The sequence below is a fragment of the Rhinolophus ferrumequinum genome, chromosome 6, assembly GCF_004115265.2.
Source record: "Rhinolophus ferrumequinum isolate MPI-CBG mRhiFer1 chromosome 6, mRhiFer1_v1.p, whole genome shotgun sequence".
Classification (NCBI taxonomy): Eukaryota; Metazoa; Chordata; class Mammalia; order Chiroptera; family Rhinolophidae; genus Rhinolophus; species Rhinolophus ferrumequinum.
Window position 1 is genome coordinate 55799678 of NC_046289.1, and position 21450 is coordinate 55821127.

A 21450-nucleotide genomic window follows, 5' to 3' on the forward strand; every position below is an offset into this window, starting at 1 on the left:
ACTGTTCAATATGTGCAGAAATTGTAAGTGCCACTTTTTAAAAATTCAAGTGGTTGCCTGTCTTAAAATGATGTCTCATGTGAGGGTCCAGTGACGGATAAGTTGTTATAGAAGCAGTTTACACACACAAACGTTTTCAGCGCAGCTGGACTAGGTGAGGCAGTATAGCATGGGTGGGGGGTTAGGGTGTGAACTCTGATCTCTGACTTCCTGGGTTCAAATCCTAGTTCTATTCCCCCGTGTGCCAAGCGGGGGGCGCCGAGGGGGCGCTGTGCCCGCAGGCGACGCCCGCGGGGAGGTGGGGTCGGCCCAGCAGCCGGGCTCGCAGCCACCCGCGTCAGCGCCGGAGGGCGGGGCCGCGCGCGGAGGAGACCGGCTGGAGCTGCGCCTGTGGCCGCCCGGCCTCCTCCCGCAGCTCACCCGCATCCCGGCTCTCGGCTTCCTTCCCTGCCGCGTCCCCGCGCGAAGATGGCCACGGACGGGCTGCATGAGAACGAGACGTTGGCGTCGCTGAAGAGCGAGGCCGAGAGCCTCAAGGGCAAACTGGAGGAGGAGCGGGCCAAACTGCACGACGTGGAGCGTGAGTGCGGGCCGGGGCGGGGGCTGCGCGCGGGGAGGCGGGCCGAGGAGACGAGACCGGGCTCCCGGGATCTGGGCTGCGGGCGGCCTGGGCCCGGGGCGGGATGCGGGCCTCGGGTGTCCCGGCTCCAGGTGAGGCGCTGGGAGTAGCCCGAGCACCCAGGCGCGCCCGTGTGGGGCAGGAGCTGGGCGGCCCTCGCAGGCTCCCGGCACCTTACAGAGCCGCCTCTGGGCCGGGGCACCTGATGGTAGCAGCCCCTGGACGCTGGCCTCCCAAGGAAGGATCGGGGACCAGTTACGGTCATCACCTGCCTGCAAGATGCAAACTGATCGAATTCTTGCCATTCCCAGGCGGAGCCGGTGGAGGGGGGTGTCAGTGGTGGCAAGCACAGCGAGCCCTTGTGGGCGCGGCCTAGGGTAAACTGTCTTGTTTTTTCATTATTTGGCTTTCTCCATCACTGTTGTGTCTTTTCTCAGTTTTGCTTTTACATGGAACCAGACACTGATTTTAGAGCTCGTTATTCCAATCTGCCCACTCTCCTTGGAGGTGGAGAGCCGGAGGGGGGAAGCAGAGGAGCTTACCACATCCAACCATTTAGTTCACTTAAGGTTGTTTGAAAAGCTTTTGGATGGATGCCGTATGGTTAGCATCAGAGACTAATAGCAGTCTTACACAAACGTCATTATTGACCACGACCATAATTCAGAACAGGCTCTCTGATACTTTTTTTTTTTATGAGTGAGCCATTAAATAGCCAGGTGAAATGACTCTTGGCAGGATCAGCTCCCCTGTTCTGTGTCCAGTGGTTCATCCTCAGCAGAGATTGGGCTGGGGCCAAGCTTGGGGAAGTGGTCTTATCTGCTTACGTTTCAGCTCTAAGGGTGGCAGCTCCCCTTTGCTGAGCAAGGCCTCCCGTTGGTGCCCTCAGACACACCTTTTCATGGTGCTCCTGCCGTTCCTATTTGGTACCACCCCCCCTTTAAATTCTATTTGGAAAAGAAAAATGGGGTTCATGCTAGGTCCTTTAGTACCTGATTCCTTTCTTTGAAAATCACTTGATAGAAGCAGGTGACCTGATTCTAAAGTATGCTGTGCTTTCGAAGGGGCCTCTTTTAAATAGGAAGCACACTAAGCCCCTATGTCATTTAGAAACATGTCCAGCTACAAAAAACCATAAACCCCTAATAAAATAGTTAAGCAAATTGGGAGTTATTTTTCGTACATAACAAGAACAAGGGTAGGCGTCACCGCTTTGGTTCAGCTGCCTTCAGGGACCCACACTTCTGTCTGTCTTCTCCACCACCCTGAGAGCAGTGGCATTTGCCCCACAATTATCATATCACTGCCACAGCTCTAAACATCACCCCTCTATCCAGGGCAGAAAGAAGGTGGAATGTGGGTACCAACCTCTGTTTCTCCCTTTTATCAGGAAAGCAGTTTCCCCCTAAACCTCATTTCTCCCCAACAGGTTTTTGCTTACACTTCATTGACCAGAACTAGGTCACGTGGCTACTGCAAGGGGAGGCTGGAAAAGGGAGGACTGAGCTGAGCATATTGTCATCCCCAAGCAGAGCTGGGTTTCTGTTATCAGGGGAGAAGCAAGGAATGGAGATTGGGAGGCATAGGACAGAGTCTTCCCCATTTCCCTTTGCAAATTCCTACACTCTGCAGATGGTAACGATGATGCAATGAGTGTGCTTTTAGTGCCTCTGGGGTAGGTCTGATTTCTCCATTTTACAGATGAGGAAACTGAGGCACAGAGGTCACAGGGCTTTCGGAAAGACCCCAGATAATAAGTGGTGGGATCAGGATTCCAGCGCAAGCAGTCAGTACTCCAACCCAACCTCACTTCAGCTTCATGCCTGGTCCAGAGGGGCTCTCCAGAGGGACACTCAGTAGTGCCCACTGGGATACTTTTCAGCCTTTTCTGTGCATTTGCATTCTGTGCATTTGCAAATTGCTTTAAGGCAGAGAAATAGTCAAGATGCAGTTTTTTCAACAAGGAGTCCCTGTCCTGCCAAGAATGCAGTGCCCTCAAAGGTCACGGCCAACTTTGGACTCACAGTAAGAGGATCTATCCTCACCTGCGTATGAGTCAGAATTTTTGAGTTGAAAAGACCAGAAGTCATGTGGTCATGTTCCCGTCTATGCCCCCTGAAGCTTCCAGACCACTCGCTACTCCTACATAAAACCCTGGCTCTTCTGAGGCTCCTGTCATTTGGCTGCCATCCCTCTTCTCCTCCCCCACGAGCTGTCTTCTGACCTCCCAGCCAGGCCCCCTCATTTCTTAAGGACGTTAGCACATGGCTTGAGCCTTCCTTTTGACCCTAAGCCCTGGTGTCTTCAGGGTTCACAGGGGTGACCCTCCAAACACACTGGCCCCTCACTCTGTGACAGCCCCCTAGGATCTTGTTAGCACTCAGAACTGCTCCTCGTCTGACCACAGTCTCTCCCTTTGGAGATCTCCGTGATCTAGCATCATTTGGCTCTTCTCTCTTCCAATCTCTCAGCTTCTTTCTATACATGTTCACATTTTGGTGGTGTTATATAGGTGGCTCTGTGACCCCTACCCCAGTTGGGGAAACCTCTTTAGATCATAAGCTTAAAGTGACCAAGTTATCCCAGTTTGCCTGGGACTCAGTAGTAAAGCAGATATTCCTGCATCCTGGAAAACACTTCAGTTCTGGGCAAACCGGGAAAGTTGGTCAGCCTTCTGTTAGCTCTGACTTGCCCAAATTCTTGGCTTAAAAAATAATCAACACGGGGCCAGCCCGGTGGCTCAGGCGGTTGGAGCTCCGTGCTCCTAACTCCAAAGCCTGCTGGTTCGATTCCCACATGGGCCAGTGGGCTCTCAACCACAAGGTTGCCGGTTCAACTCCTTGAATCCCGCAAGGGATGGTGGGCAGCGCCCCTGCAACTAACAACTGCATCTGGACCTGGAGCTGAGCTGCGCCATCTACAACTACGATTGAAAGAACAACAACATTGACTTGGAAAAAGGCCTGGAAGTACACACTGTTCCCCAATAAAGTCCTGTTCCCCTTCCCCAATAAAAAATCTTTAAAAAAAAAAAATCAACACAACAAAATTGTACAACATGAACTTGGAGGAAAAGTGAACTTTCCCCAATTCCAGACCCTCGTTTCTTCACCTTCCATCCCTTTGACCCTCAGACAGCAGCCATTCTGTGGGGCCCTCATGCCCAAGTCAGACCCTCCTCAGCCAATATTACATACAGGAAGTGGCTTATGTGGGCAGCCTAAAGGGAAGCCAGCCTCCATCAAACTCCACAGCCCTAGGACCCATGTCCCCGTCTCTGCCTTTCCCTTATTCCTGCAGAGCTTCCTGCCCTGGATGTTTCTCCTTATCCCTTCAGCTTGCCTTCTGCCATTTGTAAGTGCTTCCTTGCTTGAGTCTAAGGCATTTTGGAATCATGAGGTTAAATTTTGTATTAGTTTCCTATTGCTGTTGTACACATTTCCACAAACATAGTGGGTTAAAGTAACCTAAATTTGTTCGGTTACAGTTCTGGGGGTCAGAAGTCTAAAATGGGCCGCCAGGCTGCATTCCTCCTGGGGCGCTAGGGGAGAATCCATTCCTTGTCTTTTCAGCTTCTAAAGACCATCTGCATTCCTTGGCTTGTGGCCCCACATCACTCCAACCTGGTTTCTGTCATCGTATCTCCTTCTTTGACCCCGACCCCCCCTTTTTTTTAATTTATTGGGGTGACAATTGTTAGTAAAGTTACATAGATTTCAGGTGTACAGGTCTGTAATACATCATCTATAAATCACATTGTGTGTTCACCACCCAGAGTCAGTTCTCCTTCACCATATATTTGATCCCCCTTACCCTCATGTCCCACCCCCCGCCCCCTTTACCCTCTGGTAACCACTAAACTATTGTCTGTGTCTATGAGTTTTTGTTTCTCATTTGTTCGTCTTGTTCTTTTGTTGTTTTTGGTTTATATACCACATATCAGTGAAATCATATGGTTCTCTGCTTTTTCTGTCTGACTTATTTTGCTTAGCATTATACTCTCAAGATCCATCCATGTTGTCACAAATATTCCTGTATCATCTTTTCTTAACGCCGAATAGTATTCCATTGTGTATATATACCACAACTTCTTTATCCATTCATCTATCAAAGGACATTTTGGTTGTTTCCATGTCTTGGCCCCCGTAAACAAAGCTGCAATGAACATTGGAGCACACGTGTCTTTATGTGTAGATGTTTTCAGATTTTTTGGGTAGATACCCAGGAGAGGGATTGCTGGGTCATATGGTAATTCTATTCGTAATTTTTTGAGGAACCTCCACACTTCCATAACGGCTGCACCAGTCTGCATTCCCACCAATAGTGTATGAGGGTTCCGTTTTCTCCACAGCCTCCCAACACTTGTTACTATTTGTCTTGTTGATGATAAGCATTCTAACTGGGGTGAGGTGATATTTCATTGTGGTTTTTATTTGCATTTCTCTGATGATTAGTGATGTTGAGCATTTTTTCATATGTCTGTTTGCCATTCTTAAGTCCTCTTTGGAGAAATGTCTCTTCAGGTCCTCTGCCCATTTTTCAATTGGGTTGTTTGTTTTTTTGTTGTTGAGTTTCATGAGTTCCTTGTATATTTTGGATATTAGCCCTTTACCCGATCCCCCCTTTTATAAGGATCCTGTGATTCCATTGGGCTCACCTGTAGAATCCAAAATAATTTTTCCATACCAAGATCCTTAATCACATCTGCAAGCTCCCTTTTACCCCATAAGGTCACATATTCACAGGTTCCAGGGATTAGGATGTGAACATCTTTGGAGGGCCTGTCACACAACCCTTTAAACTAGAGGGGTCACCTGCTTCATCCTCAGTCTTCAGGCACAAAAAGTTTTCTTCTCCTCCCAATAACCCCACCCCCTGTCCTTATGGATGAGAAAGCAGCTGAGGTCTAGGGAAGGTTGAGGAGATTTCCCTAAGGTAATGCAGCTGCTCTAAGAGGCAAAGGGGAGTAGGTGCCAGGGTTCAGACTCCTAGTACAGCTTTCCTTCTCACCATACCAGGCCATCTTTCAGAAAGTTGAGATTTACTAAAAAGGAAAAAAAAAAGTAAATCCACGTGTATATGTGAAAAGGTGTCAATATTTTGGGAAAAAAACAGCAAAATGCTGGACAGTGTATATAACATGATCTCATTAGCTTAAACAAGAGATGCTTGCGTATGCATTAAGTTTGTGGCAGGGTACATGAGAAACTGATCTCTAGAGAGGGCCCCCAGGGAGTGGGAGAAGTAGAGGTTCTTTTCCCTTTATACCCATGTGTGCATTTACTGCTTTTATAATAAAGAATGAGTACTGGAATGGGAGTCAAGATCAAGACAAAAAGGAGAGAATTCATCTATAAAGAGTCCTTCACTTGAAGTGAATCTGACAAATGACTCAGAAGACAGGCTAGCAGCAGAGCAGGACGGACACCAGGTTGATTTCAGCCAATGTGGATGGCAGCCTCCTGGGGCTGTGTGGAGCTTCATCCAGCTCGCCAGCTCCTCTGGGGCACATTGTAATATTGTCTAGGAACAAAGCAACTCAGAAGATTTATGTAATTTCTCTAAGTACAACTCCAGATGAAATTTGGGCAAATCACAGGATTTATCATTGGCTGCTATTCATTTTTCTGTCTCTTCTAAATGTAGCTTCGTGGAGGGTTTTATTCTCACAGGCTTGTTAACCTAAAAATAAAAAGGTCTTTCAAAGTGAGGCAACAAACATTTATTTGAGATTAGTAAGAATATTTGGGAAGCAATGATTCAGGCAGAAGCCCAGATAATGTTCCAGTTAAGAGACAAAGACAATGGGTATTTATGAGAAAGGGAAGGGGACAGTTACATCAACAGAAGGAAGACATTTCCATTAGTGCAGCTAGTATAACATAGTGATGTTAATGCTAAACAATGTTTTTAATTTTCAGTCTTGTCGTCAGTCCAGTAGTCATAAAAACTGCTTTCTTACTATCTTTGCAAACAATTCTTTGGGGCACAATGTTGCCTTAGCCCCAGTCCAAAGGTTATTTTGCCCTGTTTTAACATTCCCAAGGTTTGAGACGTAAGATGTACAAGGCAGTTCCTCTGGCGTAACAGCTCCAGCCCCATTTTAAAGTGGCTCTGTTTTTTTTGTTTGTTTTGGACAGGCTTTATGGCTGGAGCCTTGGACGATTCTGATTTTATGGCTTAGGGAGACATCTAGGAAAACCAGATTTCTGGATTCGTCTGAAGCAAATGTGTTGATTCACGCTGCCTGTAGTGATGCTTACAGAAGTGTATTTCCCTGCGGAGTAATCCTCTCCGGCTGCTCTTGCACGTGCTGCCTGCAGCCACCAGAGGGAGCAGAAAGCAAACCTGCCTTTCATTGCTTCTCCCCGTACTTTTGCTCTGCATTCATAATGCACACTAGCTGGCCAATGCAAATGTTTCTAGAATAATGTCATAATAAACTAATGCGGTCTGTAGCAAATTTAGAAATGTAGAGGAAAATAGGTCAAACATAACCGCACCACCCAGAGGTAGCCACTTTTAATATTTTCATATATTTCATAGCTTATATTTTTGTTTGTGTGTGTATCTATATACATGCACACTTGGGACTATAGTAGCTATAGAGTTGGAGCCTGTTTAATTTAACACAATGGATCGAAGATCTCCCCATGTCATTTACAGTTCTTTTTAATGTCACTTTAAAAATTACTACATGGTACGGCTCATAGTATTCCATCTTAAATGCTGTACCATAGCTTAACCCTTCTAACTTTTCATTAGGGAATTCAGGTTAGGACTTTCTTTGTGTGGCAAATACATGGTGTTAAGGCAATTCAAAATCTCTGACAAACTCAGATGAGGTAATGTGCTTGTAGATGTTTTCCTTCCATCCAGGTGGTAGAGGGTTAGTATACATCCCACCCCTTCGACTTTGGGGTAGAATCAGAATAAGTTTTTTTAAATTAGCTTTGGATAATTTTTCCTCCTTGATTCCTTTGATCTACCAAATAGTGGCCATCAAAAGACTGTATGTTGGTACAACACTTAGAAAGTGATGCAATATAATTTTTTAAAATACTTCTATTTTCCTTAAGACATCTCCATGCCTTTGATCTTGTCTTCGGTATTTACAGTAACTTCACGATGTTTATTTTCAGGGAGATCTTAGAGCTTGTCCACGCTCAGGACATTTTTTTTTCATGGCCTTTCAATGACAGCAAGGACCCTGTAGCGTATTTTCACTTTATAAATTTACGTGGCTTGAATTCTTGTGTATTGACCTGCACACTATACATTTTAATTTCACATGTGCACAGATTATAAAACAAATAGCAAAACTCTTCCCTGAAAGTTGGGAGGAAGCCACATCCTGATGAAAAGTTCATCTTTGCTAAAACGAGGATTCTGGATGATTTCCAAGGTTTCCTCTAGGTGCCTTATCCATCTAGATAAACTCTTCACACCCTGTTTTACAGAGGAGGGCACAGGCTCAGAGGAGACATTTGTTTACCACTAGCTTGCAATTTGCGTCCTTCCCTCAGGCCTCATTTTCCTTTACCGAGAAGTGACAGAGCTGGTGCAGCTCGCTGGCCTGCACACTTGCTGTTTGGACCTTGGGGACCAGGGGCTGAGAGGTGTGCTGAGCAGAGACTGTGCCTCTGAGCCCGGCATCCTCCCCTGTCCATTCAGCAGCTCGGCCCTGCTCTGTTTCCTGTAATGGAATTGTAGTAAGATTTTCTCTCCAGGAGGAAGTGGAGGAGGGCAGGGTGCTCAGCACTACTTGTTGAGTTGCTAAGGTCTCTTCTGGCTCTAACTTTCCACCACTTTCCCCGCCAGGACCAGGGCAGATTTCTTAACTCCTGGTCTAGAGTCTCTATCTGACCTCAAGAAGTGTGGGGGCTCCAAGGTTGGGGTGTCTCCTGGACTGAGAAACTGTTATCACTGCATCATTTAACCCTTGATTTTCTAAAGACTTACAGCCACCTGTCCAGAGTTTACCTCTCTCTGGGAGGTGTTTATCTGGTATTAGGGGTCCGAGTGTGCATGTGCCTTAGCCTCTTGGAGCTTTAGTTTCCTTTTCTGTAGAAATGGGCGTGAAGCCTGTATCCTCAGGCTATGTGTAAAGCTCTCAGCCCAGCGCCTGTCACCCAGGAGACATGCAATAAGTGCTTGGTAATGGCAGCATGCATAGAAAGCCTTTAAAAATGTGCTTTCCCTTTCACTCAGCAATGCCACAAATTGGAATTTATCTAAGAACTAAAGCAGTACATGGGCATCAGAGCAACCCTGGAGCAAAGCATCCACCAGCAGGCAGATTTTGGATTATGGTCCGTCCATACAGTGGAATGTAATGCAGTCACTTAAAATGACAGATAATTACCTTTAACATGGAAAGACATCCACAAATACCGGGGGTGCCAAAAAAATGTATACAAGTAGACACTTTGGTCAACGTTGCTCAAACAATTGTTCGCCGCAATCAGAAGTGTCTGGATGCTGGTGGTAACCACTTTGAGTACCTGTTGTAATTGCAGAAGTCAAACGTGATTTGTATTCATCTTCTGTTATCGGTATATATTGAGTATTACAATTTTAATACAGTTTTCCTTTCTTAAAATGTGTATACATTTTTTTGGCACCCTCTGTATATCAAGTGAAAGAAATAGGTCCCCAAAATTGTATGTGGAGTCTAATCTGTTTACACACATATACACGTGTGCATATATGCAGAGAAAAAGTCTGGTAGGATGTACACCAAATGTTAAGAATGGTTGGGCAAAGCAGAACTATAAGTGATCCTGTGTTTCTATTTTCTGATTATTTTCAGTGGATATGCACTTTAATTTTATTAAAATAAATCAAGACAAATCCCTCTCCCTCTCTGTAGCCTCCTCTTTTAGTTCTCCTCTTCTCTCCTATCCTAAACACAATCTCTAGTTTTCATGGCCCTTCTGGCCCTTCCCTTTCAGAAGCCCTCTCTCTTCCGGCTTATGTTGTCTGATTTTCTAGTCCCGAGCCCCTAGTACTGCAACTCGACATTTTTGATTCCTATCCTGGCAGATAAAGCACCTGCTAGGTGCTTTAATAATTACACATTCTTTGCTTTCCCAGTTAAAGCTCAGGACACCCCCGTGGATTATTGTTTCAGTGTTAATTTTCTGACCGAGGTAATTATACTTGGTTATGTAAGAGAGTTCCTTGGTTTTAGGAAATGCACACTGAAGTGTTTAGAGGAAGAGAGGGAGGGTCGGAGCAGGGGAAAGAAGAAGGAAGGAAGGGTTTCCAGAAGGAATGCTGTTGTCACTGGGCTTCAGTCAGCCCCTACCACCCCAGACTTCTGAAGTAAGGGAGGTGGGTACTTCGCAGCTCCTGGCTGAAGAAAGGCCCAGCTGAGAGGTTTAGAGGAAGGAGACCTGGACACAGCCTCTACCAGAAAGGGAGTGGCACTCCCCAGAGGGGGAGAAGCCCTGTGATCCCCTGCCCGGTGGGTTTCCTCACCTGCACGGTGAGGGGCCTGGACTAGATGGTCTCTGCGGCCCTTCCCACTGCTTCGTGGGAACTTGTCTCCCTCTGAGACTCATCAGTGATAGCCTCTCTATAAGCCCCTCAAAAGTTCTTCCTTAGCCTCAGGAAAGAAGCTGTGGCCCCAGCCCTGAGATTGATTTTTGGAACTCCTTCCTGGTCTGGGTACTTTCTGTAGATCACGTTTAAACTGTTAGGATATTGCATTGATCTCTACCCATACTGTAGGTTTTCAGTAAACCCACGGGTGTACCGTTTGGTGGTTTTCTCTTTCATTCTTTCCTGCAGCACGTGAATGGGTCTCCTATCATGTCCCAGGCCTATGATAGGTCTCGGAGGGTCAGTTATGAGTCCCAGTACCTGCCATCGAGCGGCGTGGGTGCACAGGATGGCACCTGCCAGGACAAGTTGTGTAAAGCCACTTTTCCTTGTGACTGGAAAGTGGTAGGTAAAACAACCACAAGCGCTAGCTTCGCTCCCAGTTAGTTGCATGAACTTGGATTAGCCAGATCACCTCTATGAGTCTGAGTCACCTCACCTGTTAAAGCCATCGCACTCTGCTGCCGTCCTGCCCACTTTGCAGAGCTGTGGTCCTTCCACTGGAGAATTCTATACAGTGCTTTACCAACATGAGACGGTCTTGTGCTTCGTCCCTCAACGTGCATATATGAAAGTGCTTTGAAAACTATAGGGCCTTAAACAGAAAGAGAGAGTAACAGTGTTGTTTCTACCCTCTGCTGAGGTTAAGAGGGAGCGCTGTGAGGGCATGGTGTTAAAGAACAGGAGACTCAAGCCATGGCCACAGAGAAAGACCAAGTTTTCGCAGTGCCCGGGGTGGCTCAGAGCCGGGTCTTGGCAATAGAATTGACCATGGCCTTGTCCTTCCAGTGCACCAGGTGGCAGAGCGGGTGGAGGCTCTGGGACAGTTTGTCATGAAGACCAGAAGGACCCTCAAAGGCCATGGGAACAAAGTTCTCTGCATGGACTGGTGCAAAGATAAGAGGAGGATCGTGAGCTCCTCACAGGTATGTCGCACCTGTTGTGTGATGGTGAGCAGGTTTCTGATTTTATAGTTAAGGGGGAAGAGAACTGTCCTTTTCCAAAAAATCCTTTCTGATCCACATGACTCTGCTCATTCTCCAAAGGACATGAGTTTAACATAGTTTAGAATTGTTTTTATGCTGCAGAATTTCACTAATTAGGAAAAATTTGGAATTGGTAATAACTGAAACATTGTAAACTCTATTTTGACAAACCATGCAAAAGTATTTCTTCCTGAGCATGTTTCACAGTCATATTTGTGAGTGAAACCATTTTTAAAATAGTGGGTTGTTGTTTTTCTTCCCCCAAATTGAAGGCATAAGTGGTGAGAGTCCACCATGGCTTCTTTAAAAAGTTTAGCAATTTTTATGCCGTAAAGAACAAATTGAAGATATAGATTTTGTGAAGTATAATTTTTCATTCATTTTATATAGTTGGCAGTTTATTTTAGGTCTTACATATTAGTTATCTATTGCTGGATAACTTATTATCCCAAATTTTAGCAACTTAAAACAACAAGTATTGATTATCTTACGTGGTTTCTGAGTCAGGAGTCCGGAGCGGCTGAGCTGGGTGGTCCTGGCTCAGTCTCTCGTGAGGTTGCAGTAAGTATGTTCATCAGGGCTGCATGCATCTGATGGCTTGACTAACGCCGAGACTCGATTCCAAAATGGCTCGCTCACATAGCCTTTAGCTGGAGGTCTTAGTTCCATACCATGCAGACCTTTCCATGGGCTGCTCAGGACATGGTAGCTGGGCTCCCCCAGACCAAGTGATCCAAGAGAGGGAGGCAGAGGCAGAAGCCACGCCATAGATCAGGTCATAGGTCTGGCCTCAGAAGTGACATTCCATCACTTGTGCTGTATTCCGTTATTCATACAGACCAACTCTGATGTCGTGATGGAGGACCCTATGCAAGGGTGTGAGTTTCAGGAGGGTAGCTACCACGGCTTAGTACTTTTTATGTTTATTTTGATGTTACATGCATTGAACATAAAACCATAAGCTGAAGTCATATATTTTTATGGCCAGTTTGGGCTTCCCCGACCCCTGCCTTCAGCCCAGCTTTTTCAGAGGACAGTTTGGGTTTTTTTTAAATAATGCTTTTAAGTATAAAAACAGTACATATTCTAAATAATCCACAAGCTCTAACATCTGTATCAGTGTTGTGTTTCATAGAACAGGTGGTGTTAATCTCCTGTGTGTCACAAATAAATCTAGGATGTCGCATTGCACTTGCTTTTTTTGTGTTCGTATAAAATTGATCACTTTTGTATTTTACCACGTTGCAGAAACACTGGAAAAGAGGACCCAGGAAAGGTTTTCACTCCCACCACCCTGTCACAACCATTATTTGTATTGTAGAGCGTTTCTTTCTAGACATTTTTTTCCCAAATGTTCATTTTTACAAAGTGGTTATGGAGCTGGACACGTTGCTACCTAGCCTTTTAGACTTTTCTAATCCTTAAAAGTATAATGTATGTTGGAGTCTCTGTCCCTCACGTAGAACTCGGATTAGAGAGGGAGGGAGGTGAGGAGGGCTGACGCCCTCCATCCATCTACCTCTGCTGCAGAGAGAAGACCCGTGGGGGGGGGGGGTGTGGGAGGAAGCTGGAAACTGCAGGAAGGCTCTGGAACAGACGCTAAGTGACTCAGAGCAACCCTTCTCCCTTAAAAGGCAGGAAGCTAATCAGCCTGAGTGCGTGGGCCAGGACTGGGGTGAGGCACAGTCTGTCCAGGTACGTGGGCCCCTGCTGAATAAATCTGTGCTCACGGAGGGGACTCCATTTGGTTTTATGAGATAGATTTTCACCTCTTGGGCGCCTTCTTCTCTCCGGAGTGTGCCGTGGGTGGGCAGTGGGGGCAGGCAGGCAGGCAGAACAGGGGAGGAGGCCACCAAAGTGAATACTGACGTGGGCCATGCACTGAGTCAGTACCACCGCCCAGCAAGCTGGGGCTCCAGGCGTGGGAGACCCCAAGACAGGCTTGGAGCCCCTGCTCTTTTCTCTGCTGTTACCTAATGTACCCCACATGTCACGTTTGGGTGTGTAGTCAGAGAAATGAGACCAGAAGAACCAATGTACTTAGGAATCTTGAAAGACCTGAAAGTGCCGACTCTGACCTTATTTCAGGGCCCCTTAGCCACACACAGCGTGGATATGGAACTCCTCCATCCAATCATGCAAAGCAAGCAGCTGTGTCACTTCAGATAATGGGAACTTGTTCGTGCCCCTAAGTGGCATTGCTCTCCACACCCTCGCCACCGCCTCATTCACCATATTTAGCTCCAAATGCTTGAGGGATTAAAAAAAATCAAGTGTGCCATAGACGATGTGGATTCACCATCTCTCAGGGTGCCTGGGGGACCCATGTGTTGAAGGACATAGGCTCATCCATCCTCTTTCACCCTCAGCACCTGGGGGTCTCAGAACCCACACACCAGATCTGGGCAGGACACTGTGTTGTAGGAACCAGGGCTCGTATGGATTTATCTCTGGTGGTTTTGTATTACAAATAGATGACCCACACCCCCAGTGTGGTTACGGTGAAAGTGGACTTGCTGTTAACTCCTGAACTGTTTACTCTTTTCCTTCCAGGATGGGAAGGTGATCGTGTGGGATTCCTTCACAACTAACAAGGTACAGTGGTGTCCCCGGCACGTTGAGGCACCTCAGAGCCCCAGCCTAGTTTAAAGGTAGTCTTGCTCTCCAGTCCTGTCCTCATTCCCTGCCTCTCGGGGAGCCTTCTGGTGATGGAAACCCCACAAAAGCCCATCTGTGTTTGGACAGCTCCACAGCCCACTTTAGCATTCATTTCTCTCTCGAGCTGAAGAGCATGCACAGTCACCACAGAGGGTGCAAAAAAGGGGGGCAGAAAGGGCGTGGCCTGGAAAATTGGTCACATTCACACATGCAGCTGCATTTATTCTTCTTCTGAGTGAGGTAAGAGACACTCAAATCTCCCCTGTCTGTCTGTGACCAGACTCCATAGCACTGTGGACGTGAGCAGCTGGTTGGCAGGGAAGCCCAGGCTGCAGGGGGCTGAACTGCACTCTCCCGGGTTGCAGTGGAGTCTGAGCCCCTTGCGACTCTGGCCTGAGCATCCATATTAGACCTGAATTTAGAATTTTCTCTAAAGAGAAAGACTGAAATCTATGTGTAGGTGCACTTGCGTGCCTCCATTGTGGCGGCATTTACAATAACAAGTATTATGTATTAAATACTCATATGGATTCCAATATTTACTTAGAAAGTCTTCCTTTTCACTCTATTAAAAAACGAGACCTATGTCTGTCTCAGATTGAACAGTGTCCACATTCTGCATTCTAGCAGCCTCTTTATATACTCACAGGTCAAACAGACTTACAGTATACATGTAAAAAGTCATTCAAGAACATATTTTGAAAATAGGGGGAGTCAATAAATACAGTGAAGTATATATCAGAAATGACATTCGGATGGACCTTTTTAAAGAAAAGGACCTTTTAAAGAAAAGGAATATTCATTCCTTCAGAAGAAGGGGAGTACAACATTAAGAAAGATAAACATTAAGAATATTTTTTTTTTTGCTAGTGGAGATTTTTAACTTTGAGACTTTATGACATAAAGTTTTGTTGATCATAGAGGGCTGAGTCTCCTTGTCAGTCTCAAGCTCATTGTTACCCCTCTCCACTGCCCTTTGAAACTGGAATGAAATTCAATAGGAACACCAGTGATTACTATTTTATTTTATTTTTTGGTAAAAATGAAAAGTTAAGGCCTCTGTGTAGAACCGGCCCTTGTTGATGCTGTGAACGGTACATCCTGTGTTTCAGGAACATGCAGTCACTATGCCCTGCACGTGGGTGATGGCGTGTGCGTATGCCCCGTCGGGATGCGCCATTGCATGTGGGTAAGTCGGGTGGACAGCAGCCTTCCAGGTTTGCTAGTTAGCTATAAAGTACTGTTGCATGGGCGAAAACACGCAAACAAATAAGAACTTGTCGTTTTTGTTTCTCGCTTGTTAAGCAATGTGTTAAATTCCTCCCTGAACTTTATCCAAGACAAAGAAAACACACAAAAATCTCTTTCAGACTAAATTTTCATTACGGAGGACTTACAATAGTATAAATTTTAAACCTATGCCCCCCACTCTCAAATGCTGTTCGTGGGAACTCTAAATTGGTGCAAACATTTTGGAAAGCATGTTGGTAAAGTATATCAGAAGCCTGGCAAAATGTATAACCTTTGATCTAGTGATTTTACATCTAAGAACTTGTTTGGAAGAAGTAATCCAAAATATAGGGGAAAAAATGTGAACAATAACATTTATTGTAGTATTATTTAAAATTAAACCAAAAAAGGGGCAACAATATGCCCATAACAGGAAATGAAGTGAATTGTGGTACCTGAATGGAAGGCTGTACAGCCATTAAAAGGGAAATTCTTAGTTACACTAAATGAAAAGAGCATCCAGGTTACTAGGAAGATTGTGCCTTATTCTCTGTTCTCCTGGAGCTCAGTTTGACAGCACTGGCAATGAGAACTGTAACCAAAATGATTCCCTGTCCCCGTGTGTGTTAAACAATTCTGAGACTGTTCAAATTATTTCTACTGTAGAATCTCAGCCGTGTTTAGAAAAGAGGCCTTAGTATAAAGCCTGTGATGAACTATACTGAAAATGCATTTCGGGATGACACGGCTAGGGGTATTTTTCTCTTCTTTATAATTTTATTTATTTCCTTTTCTTTTTTTTTTTTAAATAAGCATGTATTATTTTTATAATCAGGAGAAAAGAGTTTTATTTCAAATATGAAAACCTTGGGCCTCCAAGCAAAAGCTCTGGAGTCTTCTCCAGCCAATGTCACACAAGCCACCATCCCGTGTCCCTCTCTTTAGGTGGCTGCTTTGGTGGCATCTTCCCACTCTCTCTCTCCACTTGCCAAGACTCGGTGTACCTTTAGAACCCATGCTCACATACGTGTATTTCACATTTTTGAATTTTTTAAATAATTCAAAAGTAGATTGTTTCTCCATTTTGTAACTAGATGGCAATATTTATATAAAATTCATCCTCATCTACTTTCTGAAAGGATATGAGGTGATCACAGTAAAAGACACAGATATAATACACACACACACACACACACACACACACACACACATACACAGAGGGAGCCAAAAAAATGTCTACACATTTTAAGAAAGGAAAAAACTATTAAAATTGTAATACTCAATATATACCGATAACAAAAGATGAATACAAGTCACGTTTGACTTCTGCAATTACAGGAGGTGCTCAAAGTGGTTACCGTCAGCGTCCAGACACTTCTGATTACGGCGAACTACTGCTTGAGCAACGTTGACTAAAGTGTTCACTTGTATACATTTTTTTGGCACCCTGGTATATATGAATATATATGTATGTATATGCCACATATGTAACATATTCATACGTGTATATACCACAATTACAAGGTAGGTGCAAAGGAATTCAGCCAGCTGTACAGTCAGAAGGAATAGTCCCCACAACACTTCCCTCCCCTCAGACACCAACTTCAAATTCAGGAGTCCCCACAACCACCCTCAGGCTCAGTAATTTACTAAAATGACTCATGAACTCAGCAAAGTGCTGTACTCAGGCTCGCAGTTTTATCAAAGTGAAAGGATACAATGAGAACCAGGACGAGAGGCACAGCGCAGAGCCCAGGAGGGTTCCGGCATTACCTCCTCCCAGCTACAGTGGGACTGTATGCCCAGAGTATTGCCACCTGCGGATACTCCCCCGAGCCTTTGCTCTCCTGAGTTTTTAGAAGGACTCGATCATATGTTGCCCACACAGCTGATCTTAACTCTTCAGGCTCTCCTGGAGGTTCAGGCTAATACCTTTAGTTTCTAGTTTCTCCAGATGTTGGAACTGATAAGGTGTGTCCCAAAGCCCCCATCACAGATCACACTGTCAGGCTGTCTGGTAGCCAAAGCCCCAGACAAAGAAAGAGTCCCGTCAGGCAAGACATCCCAGGGAATCAGAGATCACCTTCTAGGAATCAGGAACAAAGGCCAGACTTTTCATTAGGTAAGGTAGCTTTTCACTGCTCAGTAGGAATAATAAATACTCTACATTTGAAAAAAACTCTAGGATAATGTGTTTCTAACTCGGCATTAATTTTAGCAGATGTATAGAGTTGAATGGGTGACATAATATCTCAGTATTTAATGTTGAGATATCAGCTGTCTGGTTCTAAATTACAGAAGGAATATATTGAGTGATCCTTCTGCAGTACACACTGAATATAATAACGTAGTAAACAATGTCTCCTGCGGCTTTTGGCTATTTCTTATTTTCACCCTCATTCTATGGAACCCAATGGAAGAATTTCCATGAAAGCAGGGGCGCAGTCAGGAATGAGAACAATTTTACAAGGCCCAGGTAGATAGCTTTCTGGTGACAACCTGGTCCAGAGAGAGGGTTCAGAGTGGAACTAAGTGGTGTCGTCACTTAGTCTTCTCTGTTTGCCTGAGCCCTGACATGTGGTAGCCGTCTCACAGATTGTTATGAAAACCAAAGCAGAGGAAGTTCAAGGTGTGAACTATTTGTGAAAGTATTTTTTAAAAATATGGGGTCCAGTACATAAGGAGAGATCATCAGAAACTAAACTGAGAAACACTGAATTTTCATCTTAGATAATAGCACCATCTCCCCTACTTTTTTCTTAGAACTGCTAAGAGCAACTGTGACTCACTTGAGTTTCTTGTGGTAATCTAAAATAGTGTTTCTCAGCCATGGCTTTGTGATAGGCCTGTAACTCCATTATCACACAGACCCACGCCCCCGTCACATTCTCTCAATGTCGTTATAGGTAAGGGGATATTTTTATTTCCATCTGCCTGCCTACTGGGTCTATCTCTCAGTTGGTTCCAAACCTGAGAGTTAAAACTCCAACAGTATTGACACAATCTTCTTCTTTAAAAAAAAGTGTTAATTGATTACACACACACACACACACACACACACATTTTTTATTTGAGAGCCATATTCCCCAAGAAGCTTTCATTCAGGTATTGTACACTTGCTCTGAGCAACTGTGTGCAAGCCGCTGGAGTGGCTGTCCTAGGGGAATTCAGTATTGAATAAAACATAGTGCTTGCCTTGAAGCAAAAAGAATATAAAAATAATGATAATGACTACTTACTGAGCATCTATCATGTGCCAAGGGCTAGTCTGAGCTCTTTATATAATCTTTACAACAGTCCTTTGTGATAGGTGGTGTGATCCACTCATTTTCTAGTTGAGGAAACTGAGGCTCAGAGAACCTAAAAAATGTAACTAAGATCACAAAATGAGTTAATAGTAAAGCAGAGATTCAACACCAGATACATCACACTGCAAAACTTCTCTGCTCTCATAGCAACGCAAATAACCCTAAGCAATGAGTATCCCGACAGAGCTACAGAAATTACTCTGAAGCTTCAGCATGGGTCACTGCAAGGGTCAGGGAAGCCCCTGGTCCAAGTGCAAATCACTCTCACCCACATACTCTATAAATAAGCTTGCCAAAGCTAATTATTGGTAATACCCTAGTCTACACCTGCAGCTCCAAGCAGTTGGAAAGGCAAAGGGGTCCCCCAAAAGAGAGTGCTCCCTCCTAAATATTGTTCCCTATTCAAAGGAAGCAGAGCTCCTTGGAGTAAGGTTGATTGTAGGTCTGGGGCAGGACAAGAATAAAGCAAAGCCTAAGATATTTTCTTGTTGCAGAAAGCAAGGAAACATTCAAGAACCAATAGAGTTATATCAAAAGGAAACAGGAGCTGCCTGGAGGGGCCCCCACTGTCCAAATTTGGGGCAATTTGAGCACCACATGGAATAATGACAGTAAGAGATCATAACACAGTTGAAGAGAGAAAGGAATCCATGGGTGTACAATGATACTGGTGAAAGGGAGGTTCTTCACAGAAAAATATCAGCTAATAAGTGCAGAAGGAATTATCAAATTAGAAGATCATCATTTTGCACTCCTAAAGTAATATTTGATTAAACAAGGGTAATCATGCTAAAGCCATTGTGTGAAAGGTTGTTGGGAAACAGGATATGCTGATGGTCTCAAAGTATCACACCACAGATTATTACTAATGACAAACAAATCCCGTTTATCATGAAGAGACGTGAATGTCCCCCCTTTAACCAAGTGAAGTTGGCATCACCAGCCTTGGTATAACCAGTATCACAAGTCTGCTGAAGTGAAGCAATAAGAAAGAAGTACATAATATCACCTTTATACTATTGTTGCCAAAAATGTTTAACTTGTATCTAACCACTAAGAAACAGTGTGATAAATCCAGAATGTGTGACATCCTATAATACACCTGACCTCAGAGCTCTTGTTATGCACACTAAAAAAATACTTGTAGGTGGAGGGCTTGTTCTAGAGTAAATGATCTTAAAAAGACGTAAAAACCAAATGTGATGTGTGAACCTGAATTGGGCTCTGGATCCTGGGGACAATTGGGGAAGATTGACTATGGATGGCTTATTACATGTGTTATGGAACTTTTGTTAGTTTTCTCAGATGTGATAATGATTTAGTGGTGATAGAGGAAAATGTCCCTATTTTTAGGAGATGTAAATTTGCAAACTGAAGTATTTGGATATAACATATCATGTAGTTTGCATTCAAATGGTTCAGAATTTGCTCCCACAAATATGGCAAAATGTTAAGTTAGTGAATCTAGGTGAAGGGATCTGGGTGTTCATTATACTATTTTTCTTTCAATTTTTTGAAAATCTTCACAGTAAAAGTCAGGGAAAAGGTTACAATATATGATACTGCTGAAGAGAAAACTGTTGAAAAGTTTGTGTGCATGAGAAAATATACACATATTCTATTGCCTTCTATCAACTTTTGACACCTCTTTCTTTCCATGCCAGTGGTTTGGATAATAAGTGTTCTGTGTATCCTCTGACGTTTGACAAAAATGAAAACATGGCTGCCAAAAAGAAGTCTGTTGCTATGCATACCAACTACCTGTCAGCCTGCAGCTTCACCAACTCTGACATGCAGGTAAATAAGGGCCCGTGTGCTGGATCGGCCTGCTGGAGAGCAGGGTAAGTGGTGGAGAAGTTGCAAGGACAGTAAGCTTTTCCTGTGTCCCTCTTAACAGGAAGGGTGTGCTCCAGCACTTGGCTCAACAGAAAGCTGCTTTTGTTCCTCACTGGTTATTATTATTTTTAATAGAATCAGAAATGAGGAAAGTCGGGGCTATTGGTTGTTGATAGAGTTGAGATAAACTACATACGTATGGAACATCCTCCTCTAATTGACTTGGGGGTGGGAGTGGATCAGGGAACTGCGGGGTGGTGGGAATTCCTAGCTCCCTGTCTGAGAGCTGGTTCTAAGGTACTTACGTGTGTAAAACTTCACCGAGCTTCTGAGTTTCAGAGTTGTGCACTTTGCACACCTCGCTGAACCTGTTTTACACTCGTTTTAGCAAATATAAAAAGAAAAAGCTTCAAATAGTAAATCTGCCCTACTTTGAATAAATCATAAAGTAAAAACAATACAACTTCCACACTTCAGCTACATTTTCTTAACAAGTGGTAAACGCATACAGTAGTTTGTTTATTCACACATACTCAGCAAACCTTTCTAGGTGTCCACGATCTACGTTGCCAGTACTACCTGGCTCTGGGGCTGGAAGAAAACTTGGTCTCTGCCCTTAGGGGGACCTTCAGTGAAACCAGTCGTGACTGAACAGCAGGGAAGGCTGGGAGCTCAGAGCAGGAGGGGTGGTCACAAACTTGCTGCGGGGGGTTGCCCAGGCCAGCTTGGGAGGGCAAGGGTATTTGCCAGTGAAGTGTGAGGGGAGCACCGTGGGAGGCAGGCAGCCTGAGAAGTGGGCAGGGCCAGATCACAGGGGCGCTGACTGCCTGGGCTGACCCTATAGATGGAAGGGAGCCATTGCAGGGTGTTAGCAGATTGGGGTTTAAGGAAAGCATCTCAGTCAGACTGAAGCCCTCCATGGCTGACTAATGTCGGGAGGGAAGGGGAGGCTGGTGCCTGGGAGACCAGGTGACTGCGTAATTGTTTAATTGCTGGCAAGAGGGGTGTTGAGACTTGGAGTGCAGTGTTTGCACGTGTTGTCTGTGACCAGGAGCATTGCAGACCTGTACAGTAGCAGCTGCTGTACAGATGCCCTTGAGCCTGAGGAGCTGCCAGAGCAACAGAGGATGCTTAGTCTGGATGAAGGCAGACTCAGAAGGATTCAAGACCAGTGGGTTGTCAGGCACCTGAAGTGTCTCTGGTGGAG

The 21450-nt window shown here is 44.8% G+C and overlaps 1 protein-coding gene across 1 annotated transcript in view; it reads left to right on the forward strand.

Moving 5' to 3' along the window:
• Positions 1–332: 332 nt before the first annotated feature.
• Positions 333–21450, forward strand: part of GNB5 (G protein subunit beta 5) — a 34049-nt gene continuing 12931 nt past the window's right edge. The window contains exons 1-5 of the mRNA XM_033108597.1: positions 333–580; positions 11015–11151; positions 13765–13806; positions 14982–15058; positions 20072–20204. Coding sequence (XP_032964488.1) covers positions 469–580; positions 11015–11151; positions 13765–13806; positions 14982–15058; positions 20072–20204 — 501 coding nt within the window. The 5' untranslated portion in view covers positions 333–468. The remainder of the gene's footprint in view (positions 581–11014; positions 11152–13764; positions 13807–14981; positions 15059–20071; positions 20205–21450) is intronic.